Here is a 23,172-nt window from a genome sequence, read left to right as displayed (position 1 = left end):
TTCACGATCGACACCTCCTCTTCCTCTGGTGTCTGCACCTCCTCTTCAGCTCTATTTTCCTGTTCTGAGCTTCTCTAGCTTTTTGGGTTTCAACCCAGTTTTCAAGCCAGATCTTAGGGTTTCAACCCGTCCGGAACTTTTTTGGGTTATAACCCTGAATTTAGGATTTCAACTCGAGATTTCGGGTTTTCTATTCGGGGTAAGGGTGCCATGTCAGTAAACTAACGGCCACGTCGCCAAAATGGATGGCGTTAACGCCACGTAGGCGGGACATTAACAGCGGTTGACGGATAGGACCATTGCTGACACTTTTTCCAAACCTTTAGGACTTGATTTTTCATTTTGAAAGTTTTAGGACTCAATGTTAAAAAATGACAAAGTTTTAGGACCAACAGTGTCATTTTGCCATAAAACAAATACATAATTTAGTCATGTGAAATGTGAATAATTATGTACAGAAAGTCAATAATTCTATAATATAATCCCAAAAGAATTAACCTGTAATAAAAAATTAAAAAATTAAAAAATGCATCGATGTGACAAAAAAGGGTGATATTGTTCTCGAGTTAAAGATATTGGAAAAATTATAACCGTAAATAATGATTGAAGAAAATGAATTTTCGTTTTGTATTTATCCAAAATTTAGTACATTGAACTTGAAAAATGACGCATATCTCGAGAAATTGTTTCAAATTATCGAGAAAATATTTAATTTTATATTATTACATATAGGTAACATAAATGAATAATTTAAATACGTAGAATATGACATAAATAAAATACAATATAGATTTAGTGAATGGAATCAAAATGACAATTTAAGGCGGAACTGCAGGTTTCATAATGAAATATAAGTTCACTCAACGTGAACTTAAGGGTTTACTAACCGAATATAGACATTGTGTCCACGTTCTGGGCTTTAACTTTTATATATTATAATAATAATATAATAGATGCTGATGATGCAGGTTGGAAAAGTGAATATTCCCAGGCAGGCCGGGAAGGGACTCGCCTTAAGGCCCAGGCCCAGGGCCAGCCCAGTTATTTCTTCTTGCGCTGCTTCTCTGGCTTTCCTTCCTCCGCGAGTCGTCTGCTAAAGTTTCTCTCTCTCTCTCTCCGCGCGGCATTCTGATCTGATCGTTGGAAATGCTCGGCGGATGCTGATCATCCCGGAGCCTCCCTCGACGGCTTCCTTCCTCCTCGTCCTCTTCTTTCCCCCCCGTTCTTTCTGTGATCTCCGATCTGCAGTTCCCCCCGGCGGTAGTGCGAACTCGCATTATTATTAGGTAGAAATGGAGTGGGCAACAGTGCAGCATCTAGATCTGAGGCACATAGGGGGAGGGCTCAAGCCTTTGCAGCCCCATGCTGCAGCCTTTCATCCCCATCAGGCGATAGTTGCCGCCGCAATTGGCACCTATATCGTAGGTAAAGCTCCCGACTCCTCTCTCCTCCCTCCCTCTCTATTGTTCTCATTTCCGATGAGGGGCAGTAAGTCTCTTTTGAGTTCTGATCGTTGACATCGAATTTGATTTAGAGAGCATCTGCTGTTGGATTTTAGCTGGTTTTTCCGCCTTAAAGCATACTATGAGTGAAAAAGGAAAAAGGAAATCTCAGACTCGTTCAACGCCGTTTAAAGTTCGGGACTACTGTGCTTTGTTAGAGGCGTGCTTATCTCAGAAAGACTCATTTTTCTCTTTTTCCTAATCATTCTAAAATCTGGCTTGGGCAAATTGTGGCGGGCCTTTGCTAATGTGCATTCTGGGTGTGGTAGAAATGGTCTCTTTTGGTATAGTTATGCCCTTTGCTTTTGTAATATATTGGGTGGTTGAGTCCATTTTATTAGATGGAAGATGAGTCTCTTTAGATGATAGATGCGGAGTCGTGGATGTATAGATAGTTTTTATCATTGCAATGAGTAGGTGGGCCGACATGTCACATTGCACTCGCTTTGTTAGGTTTCAACTTTCATAATTTAAACAATCTGATATCCTGAAGGCATCATACTATGAGTTGATACTGTGGAACAGACGGAAGCTAGATTTTTGTTAGAATGGTAATATTTGGAGAAATTATGTGCTTAATAGTTTTGGAAGCATCTCTCTACTTGCTGTAGTGACTGACAGACCACTGCTGTCCGTTTGAAGGCGTGGCCATATCGTCTTGCATATTGACCATCTCAAGCTTAACCCTCGACTTTATGAAGCATTTATAATTTGTTTATATGTTTCATTTGATGCATGCCTATCCTTTATTGGGAAAGAGTACACAAATCTTGAAATAACTGAAACTCCTCTGAAGATGTTTTGTGGAATTCTATTTACTAATTAATGTTGTTGTGACTTTCATTTGCACAGAACTTGATGCACTCACTGGAAGTAAGATAGCCTCAATCGACATAGGTTCTCCTGTTGTTCGCATGTCATACAGCCCTACAAGTGGGCATGCCGTGATTGCTATTCTTGAGGTTAGTAACTTGGTAGCTTTCTATGTTATACAGTACTGACGGTATTATTGTTATGTGAATGAAAACTTTTCCAGATTATTGAGAATTGCTTTTTTACATAAATTAGGATGTTTGAACACATGGATCATTCTTTGAATTAAATCTAGTGTTGTCATTTGCATATGTGGTAATATAGAAAAGAGAAAATATTAATTTTCTATAGTAGTATGAGTAATGGGCTCATGAACCAGAACTGGATAAGAAAGAAGAGTGGAGTTAGAATTAATTAAACTCACTTGATAAAATAACTCCCAAGGAGTAAGAAAAGTCGCTCTGATACCAAATGATGGTCTCATGGACTAGAATTGGGTAAGAAAGAAGGGTACGGGTAGAATCAAGAAAACTCACTTGATAAGATGACTTGCCACGAGTAAGAAAAGTCGAGTTGACTTGCCACGCTCAAAGATGAACGATAAGAATCGGGATTTTCGCCACTAACCAAAGGACTTGTTCAGATAAGAAAAGAGAGGAAACGCTCTAGGTAATTTCATTCAAAATATTCATCAAATTCGTATTTTTTTAGATATCCTCCTAGCATATATATATATATATATATATAGAGGACAAACCCATCTCTTGACTCTAGAATATGAAACTGACATATATTCTCCTATAGATTTCTTTCTTAAAATAGAATAAGGAAACTATCTGGAATATGAAACTTAAGATTATTGACTCAAGCTAATATATAAGATAATATCTAATTAAGAGAAACTATATTATAATAATATAGGAAACATAATATCTAATTACGCCAAATTCTTGTTTTGGAGTCTTCTAAAGTGCGCGTTAGGACCCGAAAATTCAAATACGTATTGGCTTGCAATTTGAAGCACATCATCCCCTCTCAGTTGGACAAAAATGTGTCCTCAAGTCTTCGTCAATCTTCTACTGGTCTTCATACCTTGTCACTTAATGACCAACTTTTCTGTCCGAATTCTCTCCAGTAATTCTTCATAGATCGACTTCTTTTTGCTTCCTCGCCAACCATCTCTTTGGTTGAATTGCTGCTGCTTTCCCGGTTGAGTCATATACACGTCAGCTAACTTTGGCGTGATTGGACTTAAGACCCCCAATAAATCTTCCATGGCAATTTCTCTTTGAACCTCTACCTAGTCTGGGTTTAAAATTAGTTTAGCCTGGACTTTCTCTGCAAAGTTTGAAATTAGTTTCTCCCAAAGAATCTTGCCAATCGCTAAATCCTTCTCAATCAGAACATTATTATCTTGTGCGCTTGAGCTGTTTCATTATTGGATTTCGTTACTTCCTCTTTTAATTTGTCACCCTTCATAGAAACTTCTTCAAGCTGTACTTTTTCCTCAACATCAACAATCGTCATAGGAAAAACTAATGTTTTTCATTCTTAAGAGGATAGGTAGACTTCATGTAACAGTCTTCAGATTCCTGTAGACATTCTTCACATCCCAAAGGAAAGAATCTGACTTTAAGAGTTGTTTCATACGCCTCCACTTAAATACCAAATTCCTTTCATCTCGAAGACGACTATTTTCCAATTTCTCCCACCAATTTCTCTTGAGGGCTTGGGTAGCTCGCTCCAGACATGCTAAAATTTCTTCTGTTCGTTGTAATGTGGGGAGCAAGTCTTGGTCACAGGTAAGCCCTCTTGGAACTTGTTTTGGGTTGTCTTTAGCTATTATCTCAACATATTTAGCAAAATCCACTCAATCGCACTTGTGTTTACTCTTTCACGTGTTTCACTCGACCAACAAGGATAAAACCTTCGCTTTGATACCAAATGATGGGCTCATGAACCAGAATTGGATAAGAAAGAAGAGTGGAGGTAGAATTAACTAAACTCACATGAGTAAGAAAAGTCGCTTTGATACCAAATGATGGTCTCACGATTCAGAATTGGGTAAGAAAGAAGGGTGGAGGGTAGAATTAACAAAACTTACTCGATAAGATAACTCGCCACGAGTAAGAAAAGTCGGGTTGATTCGCCACGCTCAAGGATGAATGATAAGAATCAGGATTTTTGCCACTAAATAATGGACTTGTTCAGATAAGAAAAAAGAAGAAACACTCTAGGCAATTTCATTCAAAATATTCATCAAATTCGTATTTTTCAGGTATGCTCCTAGCATATATATATATATATATATATATATAAAGAGAGGGCATCTCCGTTGACTCTAGAATAAGAAACTAACATATAATATTCTCAAGATTACTTTCCTAAAATAGAATAATGAAATAATATGAAATAGGAAACTTAAGACTACTAACTCAAGCTAATAAGGAAATAATATCTAATTAAGAGAAACTATATTATAGCAATATAAGAAGCTTAATATCTAATTAAGCTAAATTCTTGTTCTAGAGTTTTCTAGAATGCGCGTTTGGATCCAAAAATTCAAATACGTGTCGAGCTGCAATCTGAAGCACATCAATGAGCTTAATCCTTTCTCATTTAGGTGTATTAAGAAGTTTACGTCAAAGAGGATATGTGATGAAAGTACTGAATAATTTATCAAGTAATGAATGTACAATTCATTTTAGTTTGTTGCCTTAGGAGGTTTGGCTCCTACATATTAATTCAATCCCTAAAAGTTTTATTTTTCTCGAAGGCTTCAATGATTGGTATATCCTGAAGGGATGTACTTTAATTTGATAAATGATTGAACATTCTGGAAAATTAGGGGGGAAGAAATATAAAGGTGAATTTCTTAATTTTGTGGACTTCAAGCATCTCTCTTCTAAGTGCTTTGAGTGTGGCACCAAAAACTCTGCAATTTTCTAGGCAAATGTGTAAATTCATCTTTGTGCCTCTGTTTACTCTCTTGTAGATACAGCTTTTTCTACGTTGCAATAAATTTTAATGTAAGTTAAATGTGCTATTCTGGTTAATGACATTGACACTCATATTCATTTAGTCATATCTCAGTAAAGCTGTAGCATGTTGTTAAATGTTGTCTTAGTCCTTGATCTCGTGAGTAGGGAAGGTATTTGGCTTGGTGGGACCAATTTTTGTTTATTTTGATTCGTAAATCAGCCCATTGAGTTTTCTATTTTCTTTTCCTATACATGAATTTGCAGCCCATTGAGTTTTTTAATTTCTATCTTTTGCAGAAAAAAAGAAAAAGAAAGAAATCTCTGGTAGCCTGACGGAGTGATTGTCAGGGTTTTTGCACTTAAATTATCTGTTATGTTATATGTTGCCTAGTGATGATGATGTGAAAAGCTTTGTCAGCTTCTGAATATTCTCTTTGTACATTGAATTGGACAATAATTTTGAAAAGTGATTAAAGAGATGTGTAAGTCTCTGAATGTTCTCTATGAATTGATATTTCTAGTTATCACTCAGGGTCTTAGCATGTAAAACATTCCATGAATTTTTCATGATAGGTATGATTTTACTTAGTCACATTTCTATTGCAGTTAGTTTCACAGTTTGCCTGCTTTGACATGCCACATTGTTGGATGTTTCTATGTTTGATGAGTATCTTAAGTTGTCACTGTTAATGTTTTTCATAATTTGTATGCTCCATTTATTGTAGGATTGTACAATTCGATCTTGTGACTTCGACACCGAGCAAACATGTGTGTTGCATTCACCTGAAAAGAGGATGGAGAAAATTTCGTCAGAAACAGAAGTGCATCTGGCTCTGACACCTTTGCAGCCTGTTGTGTTTTTTGGTTTTCACAAAAGAATGAGTGTGACAGGTTGGCTCATCTGTATTTACAAACTCAATCAAATTGCCATTGTGTTCCCAAATACGTGATTTTTTTACCACTGTTATCTGTTAAACTCGCCTTTCGATGGTTATTGTATGTTGAGCAATATTAACTTTAGTTAACCTGGAAATAGTAGGAAATCATTTGCCGGTTCTGCTACTATTATATCTAACTTGATGGTTCTTTCTCGCACTTGCAGTTGTTGGAACTGTTGAAGGAGGGAGGGCTCCAACAAAAATAAAGACAGATTTGAAGAAACCCATAGTTAACCTTGCATGTCATCCTCGACTCCCTATCCTGGTAATATGTTATCTGCATTTCTCAGTTGTGGATTTAATTTAACTGGGCAGGAGATCATCTGAATTCAAGGTTACTTCTAAAAGTTTTATATTCTTTTCTGCAGTATGTTGCATATGCAGATGGCCTCATTCGAGCTTATAACATCCATACTTATGCAGTTCTATATACATTACAGCGTAAGATGGGGGTGTTACTGAAAGCTTTTATCCCAATGTGCATCAATTATCCACCTTTTTCAGTTGAATATATGTTTGTGATGCAGTTGAGAATACATTTAAGTTAATCGGTGCTGGTGCTTTCGCTTTCCATCCGACACTGGAATGGGTTTTTGTCGGTGATAGACGAGGTACCTTGCTGGCATGGGATGTGTCAACTGATAGACCTAGTATGATAGGAATGTAAGTTCTTTATATTGAATCTTAGATTTCATTTAATATGTTTCGGATTTTAAGTTTTCATCTTTTATATTGGGAGATATATGTAAAGACTATGTCATACTAGACTACAGCAGTATGAGAGAACATGAGATTAAATGAGTATGGACATTTAACTTGGCACTTTTTCTTGTTGTAGCAACTTTTTTAATTGATTGATCAATAATTGAACAGAAAAATGATACTTTGCGGCTTTTCCTATGAGTTGCAAATAATCACCAATGAGATATGTTATTCATTGTTCTCTCCCTTTCTATTCATGATCCAAAAACTACTCAGTGGGAACAGCTGCATCTTGAGTTATTAATGAGAAAGATAGCACATATTTTTGCCTTTGATTGAATTGTTCTTGCATGAGGGAAAAAGACAATGTTTGCCCTGAGATTGTTTACGAGTCAGGTGGAAAAGTAACTGTAGACAGTAATGTTCTATTAGGCACATCACATCTACGGGCTGGCCTAGAAATTCTCCGGGTAGGATGTTGAAATCAACATCCTTAGATTATAATGGTACCATACTTTAAATTAATAATGATAGATTTTGCCTTTGATAAAATGTCTGTTAGGATGCTACCCTGTAGTTTTCTTGTTTTTCTATTGTTCTTATTTTCACTATTTGACCATACATGTCTTGTTCCTGTAGTACCCAAGTTGGCTCACAACCAATCACTTCAATCGCTTGGTTGCCTATGTTTCGGCTTCTTGTCACGCTCTCAAGGGATGGAAACCTTCAAATATGGAAAACAAGGGCGATATCGAATCCCAACAGGCCTCCTATGCAAGCAAATTTTTTTGAGCCTGCAGGTCTGGCTAACTTATGAATCTTCATTTTTCGAATTGTTTGTGAGGAACTTATTGCTTCATAAGACAATGTACAAGATCATAACAAAAAAACATGCTAAAGTTTTTTCTCGGTATTGCTCTAGCTTTAGCATGTCCTTTTTTTTACGTACTTGTGGAATTGTTGATGCAATTTAGATTTACACCTAAAAAATAGTTCTTCCGTCCTTTGAAGTTTTAGTTTGTCCAAAAGCAATTTAAGTTATTTGATTTTAGAGGTTTAAGTCCAGTCATAGCTCTTGCCACTTTCAGGGTTTTTTCCTTTTCTCTTGCATGTGCATTATTGCTTTAAACCATCGTCATTCAACTGGGAAATGGCATCTTTTACTTGAACTAGTCACTTCAATGAAGAGAGGTGGAAGTCTTAATATTCTACTTTTCTTTCTAGCACAAACATTACACACTGGTTGGCATCTCTTGATGTTTATTTTAATCATGTCATCTCTGGCTAGATTTGAATACGTCGTACCTGAGATAGTGAAGATTAATTTTTTTCATGGATTAATAACAAGCTCTGTTCATTGAGTTGTATAACCTGAGTTTGTTGCCCGGAAAAATATCCATGTTTCTACTAAGAGATATTATATTGTTGATAACCTGATCTGCTTTGCTTCTAATAGTATAATTCCATTTTTAGTTGCATTAACGTGAGTTTTTTTTCTCTTTCTGCCCTTCAGCAATAGAGTCGATTGATATCCCTCGCATTCTCTCTCAGCAGGGTGGAGAAACAGTTTATCCCTTGCCCCGTATTAAAGCTCTAGAAGTGCACTCAAAATTGAATTTAGCAGCCCTCCTGTTTGCAGTTAAGTTCATGCATGACCATTCATGTCATAACTATTGTTGTTGGATCTGCTAAATGAAATCATGTTCTGTGACAGAATATGGTTAGTTCTGACAACCAGAAAAACAGGGCGGCATACACGAGGGAAGGGAGAAGACAACTATTTACAGTTCTGCAAAGTGCAAGGGGATCATCAGGTGATGTATATACTGAATATGCATGTTAATCCAAGTTATGTACCGAATCGAACTTTTTGAAGTAATATAATCTGGCATTGCTGCATCTCGAATGATGGACACCTTGTAATCGACATTTTACTGCTTTCTCATTCTGAATGGCAGTAATGCTATTAATATTTTTTTATAAATTTATAATTAGATGAATACTCGTGCGTTGCACAAGAACTGACAAATAAATCTTTTAACTATTTTAGTGGAGAAAATGCTATATATCCATGGGTTTGGAGAATATGGCTCTCTCTCTCTAAAAACCTTTGCATTTGATATACTCATATAACTTGTATATATTGTCATTGATGTGAAAACTTTGTATATAGAGACTTTCAATATCATTTAGGTAATTAAGTGGTTTTGTTACTTCGTGTATATGATACCATTTAAACTGATTTTTTTTTGTTGATGTATATTAATTTTCCAACTATTGAATTAATTAAGTATATCCTCACATAAGCATCTTTCAGCTAGATATATTCATAAATAAAATTGACGTAATTAAGTAGAAGATAGATACGTACATAAACATCTCTCAACTATATATATTCATGTATTCATAAATTCATTAATGGATACAACCAAATATTATTAATATATTTAGCACATTCAACCAATATATAATTTTTATCAAACAGAACTTTCTTAAAATAGACGATTGATATATCTAATATATCGTGTAAAAAAATATGTAGCGCATAATAATAGTAGAAAACTCCATTTTAATAGGAAACTAGTTCGCTTAACAGCTCATTGCGCGGGGCGTTTATATTTATAAATTTTAATTAATTATTTTATGTAATATAAATTAGAAATATAATAAATTGATAGCTTGTGGCAAGTTTAGTTCATTGTTCGATGAGACTATTTGGATTTTCAAGAAATGGAGACTTGAAAAAATGTAAAATCATATAATAAGCTCTATCTATATATTAATAAGGGACATGAATCAGAGATCATCCACGAGCTGAGGTCTTGTCTTTGGAAGCTCCTCATCGCGCGAATAGGTGGCTCTTATATTTTGAATTACATAATATATAGACCATATATTGAAATTATATCCTTAAAAATTCTTAAAAATTCAAAAAAAATATACGATGTTGATATGGCGACATGAGAGGGCTTGGAATTTCGATGATGTGGCAGCATGAGAGAAGCGGTTTTGATTTTTATGAGGTGGCCCCGCAATATGCCGGATTAGGGTTATTATATATATGTTGATGATTATTTGGACGTCTTTCATGTTTTTACTTTTATCTTTTTTTTTGGGGGTATATTTGTTTGGATTGTTTGCAGCATTGGACCTGTTGAAAATTCAATAAAATTTAGGGTCCATTTTGCTTCTCCTCCGTTATCTCCGCTCATCTCAATTCCAAATTTTAAAAGGTAAAATAACAGAAATGAACCACCCCCCCCCCCCCCCCCCCCCCCCCGGGTTTTTTTCCCTTTGTAAATCTACTTTGAGAAAACTGCCATATGCTTCTCTGTCCTTCCTTTCCAACAGGCTTCTCTTTGCACCTGCTGCCTACTTTTTTGCTGCCACCACTGTCTCAAATCAACATCTGTGGCTCAATCTGAGTCTTGAGGTCTATGATTAGAGATCTAAGAATCAATCTGCACTCAATGTCGTGGCTTGATCTGTGGTTTGCCCTCAGCTCCTCAACCTCTCATCTCCACTTCCCACCAGCCTTCGTCCTCTTTATCCTCTCCCCTAAGCTTGCAGTGATGAGAAGGTAAAGATGAGGGAGAGAGAGGTCGGTGGGGGTCATTGTCGGGAGATCAACAACGTTGTTTGGTGTGAGGCTGCGTAGGAAGGAGATAGAGGGAGGGAGGTGGAGCATGAGTGGACTATGGGACGAGCAGAGAGGGAGGAAGATGTGAGAAAGTGGTCACAGAGAGAGAAAGGGCACACAGAACAGAGAGGGGCTGCGGAGAGCGGATAAAGTAGGTTGGCGAAGGTTTCTAGAAAGTAAAAAGAATTGGGGCATCTTCTTTGCATTTTAAAATTTGGAATTGAGAGAGTTAGGTATCAGATAAAATGAAAACACTGCAGAAGCAAATGCACATATATGATTTTGAGGGAAAAAATTTATCAGAAAAAATATGTATCTGGGCTTCATGGTTTTACATTGTTCTGGTTTCTGCACAGCAAGCTAATTAGAAAATGTATTTTATTAAGTATTGAAATATGATTATAGGGGCTATGAATGTCATCGACCTAAGTATCACTTTTTTCATCACATTTACCTAAAAAATGGCCTGTTACATGCATAGAGAAGAGGAAAAATGAATGGATTTATCTAATTGGGGTGTCATTTATAATCTCCCTCTAATCCTTTAAGCCATCAGCCTGGGACATTATGATTTCCACTGAATGAGATGATTCTAGATAACTTGGGAATTATATTGCTCATATAATTGAAGCTAGATTCTAAACTTCTGTAACCTTTTGGTATTATTAAGTGAATGATGTTATATGCTTCCCGTTACTAGTTGAACTTTTTACTACTTAAAGGAGTTCGTTTCTTGAAAATCTTCATAATATTTTTGGGTCCTCCAGAATTTTCAAAATTTCCTTATTATTTTTTCCCTCTAATATGCTAGATTTAATAATGATGTTAATGACGTATTTAATATAGTACTGATCATAAATGCAATTTGCAGCATCTGTCTTGAAGGAGAAACTCTCAGCTCTTGGGTCCTCCGGCATTTTAGCAGATCATCAACTTCAAGCACAACTGCAGGAGCAGCATCTGAAAGGGTAAGTTTGCTAGTTCCCATATGGAATATTGAGACTTTCGAATTGCTATTATTATTTCTGCATCCTGTATTAAGAAGTCTTGATTCTTCCTATAAATGGGTAACTTTTCTTGGTCCATTTATATTTCCTCATTAGTGCTGTAAATTAATTTATTTAATTTCTTTCTGGCAGCCAAAATCACCTCACGATTGCAGACATTGCAAGGAAAGCATTTCTCTACAGTGTATGTTGCTCTAAGTAATATTAATGTATGAGAATGTCCTTTCTTGCTTTTCATTACTTTCATGCCATACCTTGTAATATGTGATTGTTTTTGACTACTTGTCCAAATTGGCTGTTTGTGTTTGCTTCCTGGGATCCCAAAAACCGATGATTAGAAGTCCCTGTGCATCTTCCTTTTTGACTTATGATAGTTTTGTTTTGATAATACCTGCTCCATATACCTATATATGTGTGTGCGCGCGCGCGCGCGCATGTCTGTATTTTAAATTGGATCCAATTCTGAAGATTCCAACTGAACATGTCGACATGTTCTGTGATATTAGAGGACTAAGAAGAGTGATACCTTGCTGACGAGGGCCTGTGAATGGAATTTAAGTTGTTATAGCAACATTAACCTTCAATTTTGTTTGTGGTCTTGTATCATAATTTTGATTTGTGCTACTGGAATTAGTCCACTATATTCTAGATAGTGGTCTTGGAGTTGGGTAATCTTTTTGGTTCCAATTATTATCATAACAGTAGGGCAGAATGTGTTTGAATTCCTTATTAAGTTCATTAATAAGTCTTGCACTCCCTATTTTCAAGTTAACCACTTATAGTCCCCATTTACAATAGACTAGCACCCCATGCACATTTCCAAACAGGACGCTAACATCCCTTCCCTGACTCCCATCGCTGTGACTGTTGTCAGTGATAGCAACTAGCTCAGGCGGTCAAGCCCTCATCATTCCAGGACAAAGCTCAGCCTACCTGGGTTGGCATCAGAATCAGGGCGTTCGTTCTTTCTGAAAAAAATTAGTAGAGGGTACTGACATCCTGAAAAATCACAGGTGGACATCGCATTTTATATGTGGGTGCAAGTGGTCAATTAAAAGCAGGGGATGCAAGTGTCCTCTAGCAAACTTATAGGGCTGAAGTGAAATTTACTTTGTCATTATTACCCTTGTTGTTCTCATTGCTGTTTGAAGATAGTGGTCTACTAGAATTCAGATTAATTTATCATAGTTGCTTATTTAGCTAATTGTACAGCTTAATTTCTTATAGATTCAGTCGGAGATCCAATGACAAAGAAATGGTCCTTTGTTTTCATATTACTTTCTTTGCAAAAATACAGCTTTACTCAAAGGGTGATCCTTGGCCTTGTGGTAATTGCTTGAAGAAGATGTGTTTTATGAAGTCTTAGTTGCATTCAGTTTGATTTTTATTACCCTTGTCAGTTTCAGATCTTCCATGGTTATAGATGGATAGTTGACCATGAAGAAACTCCCACTCTTCTGCACCTGAATTACTACTTTGGGAGGCTAATTAACTTCTCAAACAATCGGTGACCTCACAAATCTGCTAAGGCAGAGAGAAGATTTTGAGAGAAATTGAAAGAAAAGATAATCTGAGAATTTTATTCAATTTCCAGGACTTGTTTGCACTTGGATTGCATACGACTGTTTGGAGGACTAGGAAAAGAAATATACCTTATGGGGATTTTCTACCCTAGCCCTGATCTATGACTCATTAAGAGGATATACTAATTTGTAAAATGTTACTACAAGCTTATAATTTCATGTAAAATATGTGTCATTTGTTTAAGCTGATTCATTTCATATACCTGTAGTTCTTCAGTATTGTAAGAAATGTTCTCCGCCTGCTTAATACATTGTGAATGCTTGCCGTTATAAAATTGAGTTCCCATTTTTTCTGCCAATATATAGTCTGATTACTTTTAGATGTTACCAAAACCTGTGCTGTTACTTTTATTATACCCCTTATTATTGTAATTACTAATATTCCATTAAATCTGCAGCATTTTATGGAGGGTCATGCAAAAAGCGCTCCTATATCTCGATTGCCCCTCATTACTATCTTAGACACTAAACATCACCTGAAGGATGTTCCTGTTTGCCAGGTAGTTCTGGTGCTTTGTGGTGTATTATTGCATAGGTTTGAGTTGTTAGTTTAACCTATTGTCTTCCTTGCAGCCATTTCATTTGGAGCTGAATTTTTTTAATAAGGAGAGCCGTATCCTTCATTATCCTGTTCGAGCATTCTATGTGGATGGAATCAACCTTATGGCTTATAATCTTTGTTCTGGAGTGGACTCCATTTACAAAAAACTTTATGCCACGGTATTTTTCTAACAACTTGAGTCTTATAATCACAAAGCATGATACTATTTGAGTGCCTAAACTTTTGTTTGGACAGACCCCTGGGAATGTGGAATACTATCCAAAGCACGTGGTCCACAGCCAAAAGCAGCGACTTTTTCTTGTGGTTTATGAGTTCATGGGTGCTGCAAATGATGTTGTTCTTTATTGGGAAAATGTTGATTTTCATGCCAACAACAGTAAGGGAAGCAATATTAAAGGTGCATCTTGCTTTTACCCTTTTCTGAAAACACGCTGTTACCAGAATTAGGCATTTGTTCTTTGGCCTTTCAAATTCTGAACTCGTTTTTCTTTCATTTGGCAGGGCGGGATGCTGCTTTTATTGGGCCAAATGAGAATCAGTTTGCAATCCTTGATGATGACAAAACTGGCCTCTCATTGTTCATTCTGCCAGGGACAACTTTGCTAGATGCTGGTGGTAAAAGAAACGAACCTACTATTGATATGGAAAATGGAGCTGTTGAAAAAACTGAATCAGCAGATACCAATGTTGGATCTATTAAGGGCCCAGTGCAGTTTTTGTTTGAGACAGAAATTGATAGAATCTTTTCGACTCCTATAGGTACCGAAGAAGTCGTAATTTCTAATTTTTTCCACATCGCCAATTGGTTTTTCCAGAACTGATAATAGTTTACTTTTGCTCGTAGAGTCTACTTTGTTGTTTGCTACTGATGGGAACCAAATTGGCTTGGTGAAGCTGGTTCAGGGATCTCGCCTTTCAACAACCAATGGCCATTACATTTCAACTAAATCAGAAGGGAAGAAGTCAATTAAATTGAAAGCTAACGAGATTGTTCTCCAGGTAATTTTATCTTGATAAGCTGGCTTAAACATGCTTAGCAAGTAAAGGGTGTTGGGAATTTTTTAAACCCATGGTTGACAAGCTCGCCTCCCTGGGCCATGCTTGTGGGAATTTTGAGGCTATTCGCTGTTAGTCATTGAATGTATATAATTTATCAGATATAGATATGTATCTATGTATCTCTTTATATGGACACTAGATACCAAGATACCAATTGTCTTTGTGGAACAAAATACAGAATGCGATATTTAATAGTACCAATAATTAGGAGTATAAGTTGCTATGTGAAATTTGGCATAGCACTGCTCACAATGGTGCCAAAGACTGCATCAAATTAGGACTCAGGATTTAATCATAGGAGGCAAAAGGGTGTTTAGTGATCTCAGTAGCCTCTACTCTGGTTAGCATAATCAAGTAAAATTTTAATGTGTTTTTGGTTGAGTAATTCTATCATTAATTTATGATGGATATCCTATTTAGAGTTTCCTAAGACAAGAATCATTCAGGTTTCAGGGTTCTGTATCATGTTAACAGAATCATTTATCCAAGTTATGCTTTTCCTGTTCTAAAGTGAATCTTGAACTCGAGGGATTTGTGCTAAGAGAATACCTCATGTATGCAGGTGCATTGGCAGGGAACTCTGCGAGGCTATGTTGCTGGAATATTAACTACCCATAGGGTGCTAATGGTATCAGCAGATTTTGATATACTTGCCGCCACTTCCACGAAATTCGACAAAGGAATTCCTTCTATATCCTACTATGAACATATTTTTTTTTAATGAAGTTTTCTTTCCCCTTAACAAAATATTACCACCTGTCATTACTTATGTGTTTTATGCTCCTGGAAATTTGTTTGGATCCCTTAATTTCATGTACTTTAGATCCCTTTTGTGGGTTGGACCTGCACTTCTGTTTTCTACTGCCACATCAGTTTGTATACTTGGATGGGATGGTAAAGTGAGGACTATTCTTTCTATCAGCATGCCTTATGCAGGTGCATACTTTTAGGTGTCAATATCAGCTTTTTCTTTTTGACAAACTAGCAATGCTGCCGATTCCTATCTACCTTCCAATATCACAATATGATTTTTCTGGCAGTCCTGGTTGGAGCTTTGAATGATCGATTGCTGCTCGCTACACCAACCGAAATAAACCCCAGACAGAAAAAAGGGGTTGAAGTTCGGAGCTGTCTTGTTGGATTCTTGGAACCTCTTCTTATTGGATTTGGCACAATGCAACAATACTTTGAGCAGAAGCTTGATCTTAAGGAGATACTCTACCAAATAACATCAAGGTAACAATTTTGGCTCCTGCATATAGTTTAATTTGAACTGCAACTTGTAACCATCAGAACATACCAATTGCAACTTTTTGCTGAATTTTAGCCATGGAAGATTTTAGGATTATCTGACATGTAAAATGTGCATCTAAATATGTAGGTTTGACAGTTTGCGTATCACTCCAAGGTCCCTTGATATACTTGCTAGAGGTCCTCCTGTTTGTGGAGATCTTGCTGTAGCCCTATCTCAGTCTAGTCCACAATTCACACAGGTAAAATGAAATTAATTTTCATTCTTTCAGGTGAACCTATCTAAACTTATTTTGGTGTGAAATTAACTCAGGTCTTGAGGGGTATCTATGCTATCAAAGCCCTCCGGTTTTCTACTGCTCTGTCTGTATTGAGGGATGAGTTTCTACGTTCCAGAGATTATCCAAAATGCCCGCCAACATCTCATTTGTTCCACCGATTTCGTCAATTGGGATATGCCTGTATCAAGTAAGAAAACATTATATTTTTTTGTGGCTAAGAACAGATCATCTTGCTTCACAGTGATAGTTCCCAGCTGAACAAACTGTGAAAAAACATTTCTATGTATTACCCTACATATTCTATACTTATCCAATCTTTCATGATGTATATCTTTCACATGGTGGTTCTGGATATTTTTGTTGGAGTGATATCTCTTGTCAGTAATTTGCATTTGAATTGTATATTGTTGCTCCTGGAAGGTTTTTAGTGTTGGCAAGAGTCCATTGGTATAAAACATGAGAGAACATCTTATCGATGCTTCTAGAGAGTTGTTCTCATGCTTATTTGACAAGGCTCATTAGATTTAGTGTTGTTGTCACACTTTTCTGTAGTTAGTGATACACTGTCATCTTTCCCTTTGCTAATTTTCTTTTTTTCAAAAATAAAATATAAAAATCCACTTTGAATGACTACATTATGAATGTACACTCCATTTGCTTGGATCAGTTTTCGGATGGTCGTGCTTTTTGTCCACGACTGTATATTGTTTGTTAATTGTTTGCATAAAATGTTGCCCAAGATGTATGCACAGAATATTGATTACTTAACCTTTTCTCGGTTTCTAAAAAATAAATAATCAGTTGAGAACTCAACATTTAGTTTCATCTAGTATTCAGAACCAAAGCACTGAATTGCATTGATAACTTTGGCTTTATCTTTTGGAACACGAGTCTTCAGCGTTTCTCTAACAACTAATATATGACTTTGCAGGTACGGTCAGTTTGACAGTGCAAAAGAGACTTTTGAAGTCATAGCAGACTATGAAAGCATGCTTGATCTATTTATATGCCACCTCAACCCCAGTGCCATGCGTCGTCTTGCACAGAGATTGGAAGAAGAGGGTCTTGATTCAGAACTGAGGCGATATTGTGAGCGGATTTTAAGAGTCCGCTCTACTGGATGGACGCAAGGCATTTTTGCAAACTTTGCTGCTGAAAGTATGGTTCCCAAAGGACCTGAATGGGGTGGTGGTAATTGGGAAATTAAGACTCCTACTGACATGAAGGACATTCCTCAATGGGAATTGGCAGCAGAAGTAATGCCATACATGAAAACTGATGATGGTGCCATACCATCAATAATTACAGATCACATTGGTGTTTACTTGGGTTCCATCAAAGGAAGAGGCAACATTGTACCTGTGCGGGAAGATACCTTGGTCAATGTTCTCAACCCTGCTGGTGGTGCACCTACTGGAACTCAGATTTCTGTAGCCACGTCGAGTTTATCTAAGGGACTTCCTCCCAAGGTTGAATCCTTGGTGGGTCTTGAAACCCTTGGGAAGCAGTTTGCTGGTTCAACTGCTGCAAATGAACAGGCTAAAGCTGAAGAGGAATTCAAGAAATCCATGTATGGTCCTGCTGCTGATGGCAGTAGTAGTGACGAGGAGGGAGTACCAAAGTCAAAGAAACTACAAATAAGAATTCGAGAGAAGCCACTTTCTTCTGCTGCAGTGGATGTCAACAAGCTCAAAGAGGCCACAGAGCAGTTTAGACTTGGCCTGCCACCTTTGACTAGGACAAAGTCACTGGATATTGGTCAAAGTTTGCCACAACCTGCTATGACTGGAACTCCTGCAGCTCCTACTGCTGGAACTGTTGCAGGTCCAACAGCTTTTGTCCCCAGTTCTGCACCTGGTGATATTTTCGGTACTGATGCATTGACTCAGCCAGCATCAATATCTCAGCAAGGTTCTATGGTAGTGGGAGGAGGGGTTGCAGCTAGGCCCATACCAGAGGACTTCTTCAAGGATACAATCCCATCCCTTCAAGTGGCAGCCACATTGCCTCCTGCTGGGACTTACCTTTCTAGAATGGATCAAGCTTCTCGAGGAACTGAAAGTGAAAAAGTGGTACCTAGTCAGGTTGGCAAGCCAGGGGCTGAAATTGGTCTTGCTGATGGTGGGATTCCTCCGCAAGCCTCTCAGCAACCTTTGCCCATGGAATCCATTGGACTCCCTGATGGTGGTGTCTCGCCACAGTCAGCAGGTCAGGGAGTCGCAATGTCCCAGCCCCCGGCCCAGATGGCTCAGGTTCCAGTTTCAACCCAACCTCTGGATCTCAGTGCTCTTGGGGTTCCTCCTGATTCTGGAAAGCCTTCTGCACGGCCTGCCTCTCCCCCTTCATCCGTGCGCCCTGGACAGGTGAAAATCTATTATCTCCCTCTAGTTTCCCGGATTTGTTTTGTACTTCTTTTTCTGGTATTTGTGTTATTTACTTTTTAACTTATGCATTGTTTTTCCACTTCTTGGATCCAATAATGCTGAAACTAGGTCAGTTTAGTAGCTTAAAATGATAGGATTTCCTTGCGTGTAAGCTTTAAAAATGTTTACTAAGTACTCACTATCAAATTAGTTTTGGAGAGCTGGTTACAACCGGCTGCATGACCAAGGGAGTGCAAAGTAGATCTTGCTTTGTGACTACATGTGATTTGCATTATTCTGTAAACTACGACAAATATAGTTTACAATAGCATGGCTACATGGCACTTTAATCAGTAGGACATGTAATCAGTTTAAGATTTCCTAAATGCCCTAAATCACCATCATGTGATGCATTAGCCCCAAGTTCTTAACCAAGAGCCCTGCCTGCATTGGTAACAATTCTCTTATAGCCTAAAGCTTGAGCAATATCTTGTGTTTCCTGCAACCAGACCCTTTACAGATACCATTTTTATTGAGATTTCATTGTTGGACTTGGGTTACTCAAGATTCAGGCTATATAGACTTACCGTGTTATATGAGCTTCATTAGAATATATGCTTCCAATACGAAATTGAATGGGATGATTTAGCAAAGTACTATGTGAGTGAATCTTCAGTTCTTTCCTCTTTCTCTATCCCTATCCCATAGTTACGGCCTTGTTTTTAACTTACAGCTGCTTCAGAAACCCTCTGTAAAACTAGTTATGATTACAAGTAGAAAAAGGGGAAAAAGAAAGTGTTCAATTTCAATTTCACAAGTTTGGTAGATTTGCTTAACAATATTTTGGATTTAACTTATTATTATGGAAATTGTTGCACTTAGCACAATATAATGGAGTCTTAGAATTATCCCTCAGTATGAATTCCGTAATAATGGATTCGGTAGATGAGAGTTCCACAGGTTGATTTTAGTCCTTGGATATTGGTTGCGCTTCACACTTATTATTAGGATTTAGTAGAAATTCTTACCTTTTTTTTAAACGTTTATATATATATTGCTGCTTGGATTCATAATAAGAAACTGACCTTTTACTATCTATTGCTGTCTGTTTATTTTTTTCATCACTTGCCCTTTTACAGGTTCCACGCGGTGCTGCTGCATCAGTATGTTTCAAGACTGGTCTCGCCCATCTAGAACAGAATCAGCTTTCTGATGCATTGTCTTGTTTTGATGAAGCTTTCTTGGCACTTGCCAAGGATCAGTCTCGTGGTGCAGATATCAAAGCCCAAGCAACTATATGTGCTCAATACAAAATTGCAGTCACCCTTCTTCAGGTAAAGTTTGCTATTAGTGACCTTTTTAAGTTCAAATTGGGTGGCCGTTGCTTTATTGATTTTAATAAAACCTCGAACCATAGAGACAAGGTAAACTGAATTAGCCTTAGGAAAAGCAAAGAAGCACAAACATATGAAAAATGCAAAGTATGAGTGACCGAAATTTGATCTTTCGGGTTGCCTGGAACCCGATGATTCGGTATCTTAAGTGCTATATTGAAGTTAGGGATAAGATCACTTCTTGTGTTCCTGTCCACTATTTTGGTCGGGTAATAAATTGTTTGCGTGATGCTATTCAACATGTTATGTCTGGTAGAGGGATATTTTGTTGTATCAATGTCAGTGTACCTGTTGCATTGCAGACTTCCCTTTCCCTTTGTTAACTCTTGCTGTATTCGCACAAATCTTAGTAACCTCATCTGATTTCCCCATTCCAGGAAATCGGGCGCCTGCAAAAGGTCCAAGGCGCGAGTGCTCTCAGTGCGAAGGATGAGATGGCCAGACTGTCCCGGCACTTGGGCTCATTGCCCCTCCTCGCTAAACACCGAATAAACTGCATCAGAACAGCAATCAAACGAAACATGGATGTGCAGAACTTTGCCTACGCGAAGCAGATGCTTGAACTCCTCCTGTCAAAGGCACCACCAAGCAAGCAGGATGAGCTAAGGAGCCTGATCGAGATGTGCGTACAAAGGGGTCTGTCCAACAAGTCCATTGATCCACTAGAGGATCCGTCTCAGTTCTGTGCTGCGACTCTCAGCCGGTTGTCCACTATTGGGTATGATGTATGTGATCTATGCGGAGCAAAATTTTCTGCCCTCACGACACCTGGATGCATCATTTGTGGTATGGGAAGCATCAAACGGTCAGATGCACTTGCAGGACCTGTTCCATCACCATTCGGGTGAAATACCGCGACATATTTTATTTGTGTGCGCTCTCTTGGTGGTGCAATGCCACAGTTTGTATTGTCCCGGCCTTTAGGAGACCTGAAATTTGGTTTTGTGGCTTTTCCCACTGTACAGTATGATGTGTGTTCTATGTTTGTCCCATTGTTATTCTTTTCATCGTTTTGTATAGGACAAAAGACTTGCAGTCCCTCATTGTAGAGAGTACTGATCTGACGCAGCGTGAATCACGGTTTCTCAAGCTTAAATTCGAATTTAGACTCGAAGAGAGTAAAACTCATTTAAACCTTGGCTATGCTGATAACAAAGTGTCATGGCAAACTCAAAAGTATTATTAAGCTGTGCGCACTCGAATTTTAATCTCGTCGGGATGCGCATGCGCATGCCTATGCAACGCGGCTTGGGAGTGTCAACATTCCCGGGAACGCGAGGCGGATGCGCGTGAGAATGAGTCGTCACTTACTGTTTACAATTCGAAGGTCGAGGGCTGTTGAGTCGCCCGAGTCTAAGGGTATGGGATATATCTAATTGTTAAGGCATTGGTCGTACAAAATTGAAAATTTCGAATTCAGGGATTCTATTACGTTTGGGCTTATATCCCGTAAGGCCTTTCGGTACTCTAGTTTGCTAGATTTGCTGTTTATTATTCATTTACCGCATGGATTATGTAGTACTCTCTTTACCCATTTTGACATCGTAAATTCGGTAAATGATCACTTCGGGCCAAGGCCTTGAAAGAAGAGTAGGCTTGCATCTCGAGGAATCGGTTCACTATCTTCGCATCACAGTTGGTCGAACCGTGGTGGTCGATTCTCTACGCGAATCGAGACCGCGAGTGTTTGGGCTTACTCATCTCTAGGTAGCAATAGACCGACTTGACCAGTTCGACATTCAGACCTTTCGCTCGCCGATCGGGGATCCTTACAAATGAATAAATGTACAAATGAAATCCTCGCGATGTTCACTCGAATAATTACAAAGTACAACTGAATAAAGTAAATAGATCTCAATCAGTTTGCATTGGGCCAATATTCCGCTCCGGCTCACCGTGAGATTTTTGAATGACCGACAAATAAATTAAAGCAACGTGGGCTCAAGGAGCGGGGGGTCGGGTCCGACCGGACCAACGGTCGACACGAGAATCGATCGATTCTCACGATAACCATTGGTTCGTTCGAGCTCCCGGGTGATGTCTAATCGCGATTCACACACCCGATCCGAGTCGTCTTCCACATAGACATTACTCGGAATAGAATGGTGACTTGGAGTTAGACCCCATTCCGCACTCAAGTTGCGCGCGCTCGGTGTACATGGGGGTGTTGGACCCCGTGGTCGATGGTTTGGGGTGTTGGACCCCGTGATAAGCGTAACCTATGGGTTCGGGTTCTAATCACGACAAATCAGCAAGCAATAACAGAAAACAGATAAAAACTGACAAGTACAAATAAATATAGACAAGATGTGTATTAAGCCGAATTTACGTGATTTAGTCAGTTATTAACCAGGGTTATTTGGCAAACAATTTATCTATCATAGACAAGCAAATGGATGTACTAGTATGCAATTCTAGGTAAACTATGTGCGTGGGTTTGTTTTAAGACTTTATTCTGTTAGTGACTCTACGGTTTTACTGAATACGCCAAACTCGTATTTTGACTCTAAATTTGAAACTTAGAGTTCCACCTAACCATTATCTAATGTTTGATTAAGTCAAGTGAATGATTAATCCGTTTTTATATGTTTTGTGACAGAGATAACAACGCTAATTACCGAATCTATGGTAAGATGACGGAAACACCGAAAGTGGATGAAACGGGCCATGCAAATAAAACTCGCACCCGAACGGGCTGCCCTTTCCTAACCATAAATCGAGGTGTTTCGATCTCCTTAACTCCTAGAATGTCGGCATATCACGAAACAACGATTGTGCCCTTGGTTTGCGAAATGTGTAAAGAGTTAGTGAAATCGAGATCACACGACACGAAGAGGTCTAAGGGAGACTCGCATGCTTTGACTTGAGTCGCCTCAAATCGGGCCCGGACTCGAGCCAAGACGCGCAAGTCCACCCTAGATGCCAATTCTATTTGTGTTATGCGTCCCGGTGTTTTAAATTGTGAATTTTAAAAAAAGGGCACTCCTGATGGTTCGTGATCCGTCGACGCGATTACAAATTGGTGGTTGATTCGTGCAATTTTATTTAAGCCGAAGGTCTATTTAGCCGAATGATTCGTCCCATTTTCCCGTATAT

At 38.2% G+C, this 23,172-nt stretch overlaps 1 protein-coding gene across 2 annotated transcripts; it reads left to right on the top strand.

The window, feature by feature from the left end:
* Window positions 1-1,070: 1,070 nt before the first annotated feature.
* On the top strand, window positions 1,071-21,204 carry LOC116209826. 2 transcript variants are annotated; one of them, XM_031543542.1, is made up of 24 exons: window positions 1,071-1,425; window positions 2,355-2,464; window positions 6,022-6,187; window positions 6,399-6,499; window positions 6,603-6,675; window positions 6,762-6,897; window positions 7,576-7,736; window positions 8,450-8,574; window positions 8,651-8,750; window positions 11,448-11,544; window positions 11,716-11,767; window positions 13,565-13,666; window positions 13,740-13,886; window positions 13,963-14,125; window positions 14,230-14,487; window positions 14,573-14,727; window positions 15,350-15,478; window positions 15,606-15,723; window positions 15,828-16,023; window positions 16,169-16,280; window positions 16,352-16,506; window positions 17,251-18,682; window positions 19,822-20,016; window positions 20,454-21,204. In XM_031543542.1, exons 1-24 carry the CDS (start codon window positions 1,293-1,295, stop codon window positions 20,922-20,924), a joined length of 4,887 nt encoding a protein of 1,628 aa, XP_031399402.1. In that variant the 5' UTR covers window positions 1,071-1,292; the 3' UTR covers window positions 20,925-21,204. The 2 variants fall into 2 exon arrangements, with proteins under 2 accessions (XP_031399402.1, XP_031399403.1); XM_031543543.1 differs by lacking the exons at window positions 1,071-1,425; window positions 2,355-2,464; window positions 6,022-6,187; window positions 6,399-6,499; window positions 6,603-6,675 and having other exon boundaries at window positions 8,491-8,574.
* The last annotated feature ends 1,968 nt before the right edge of the window (window positions 21,205-23,172 follow it).

This window comes from Punica granatum, chromosome 6, assembly GCF_007655135.1.
Source record: "Punica granatum isolate Tunisia-2019 chromosome 6, ASM765513v2, whole genome shotgun sequence".
Classification (NCBI taxonomy): domain Eukaryota; kingdom Viridiplantae; phylum Streptophyta; class Magnoliopsida; order Myrtales; family Lythraceae; genus Punica; species Punica granatum.
Note: the sequence above shows the minus strand (reverse complement) of the source record. Positions and strands in the feature narration are given on the sequence as shown.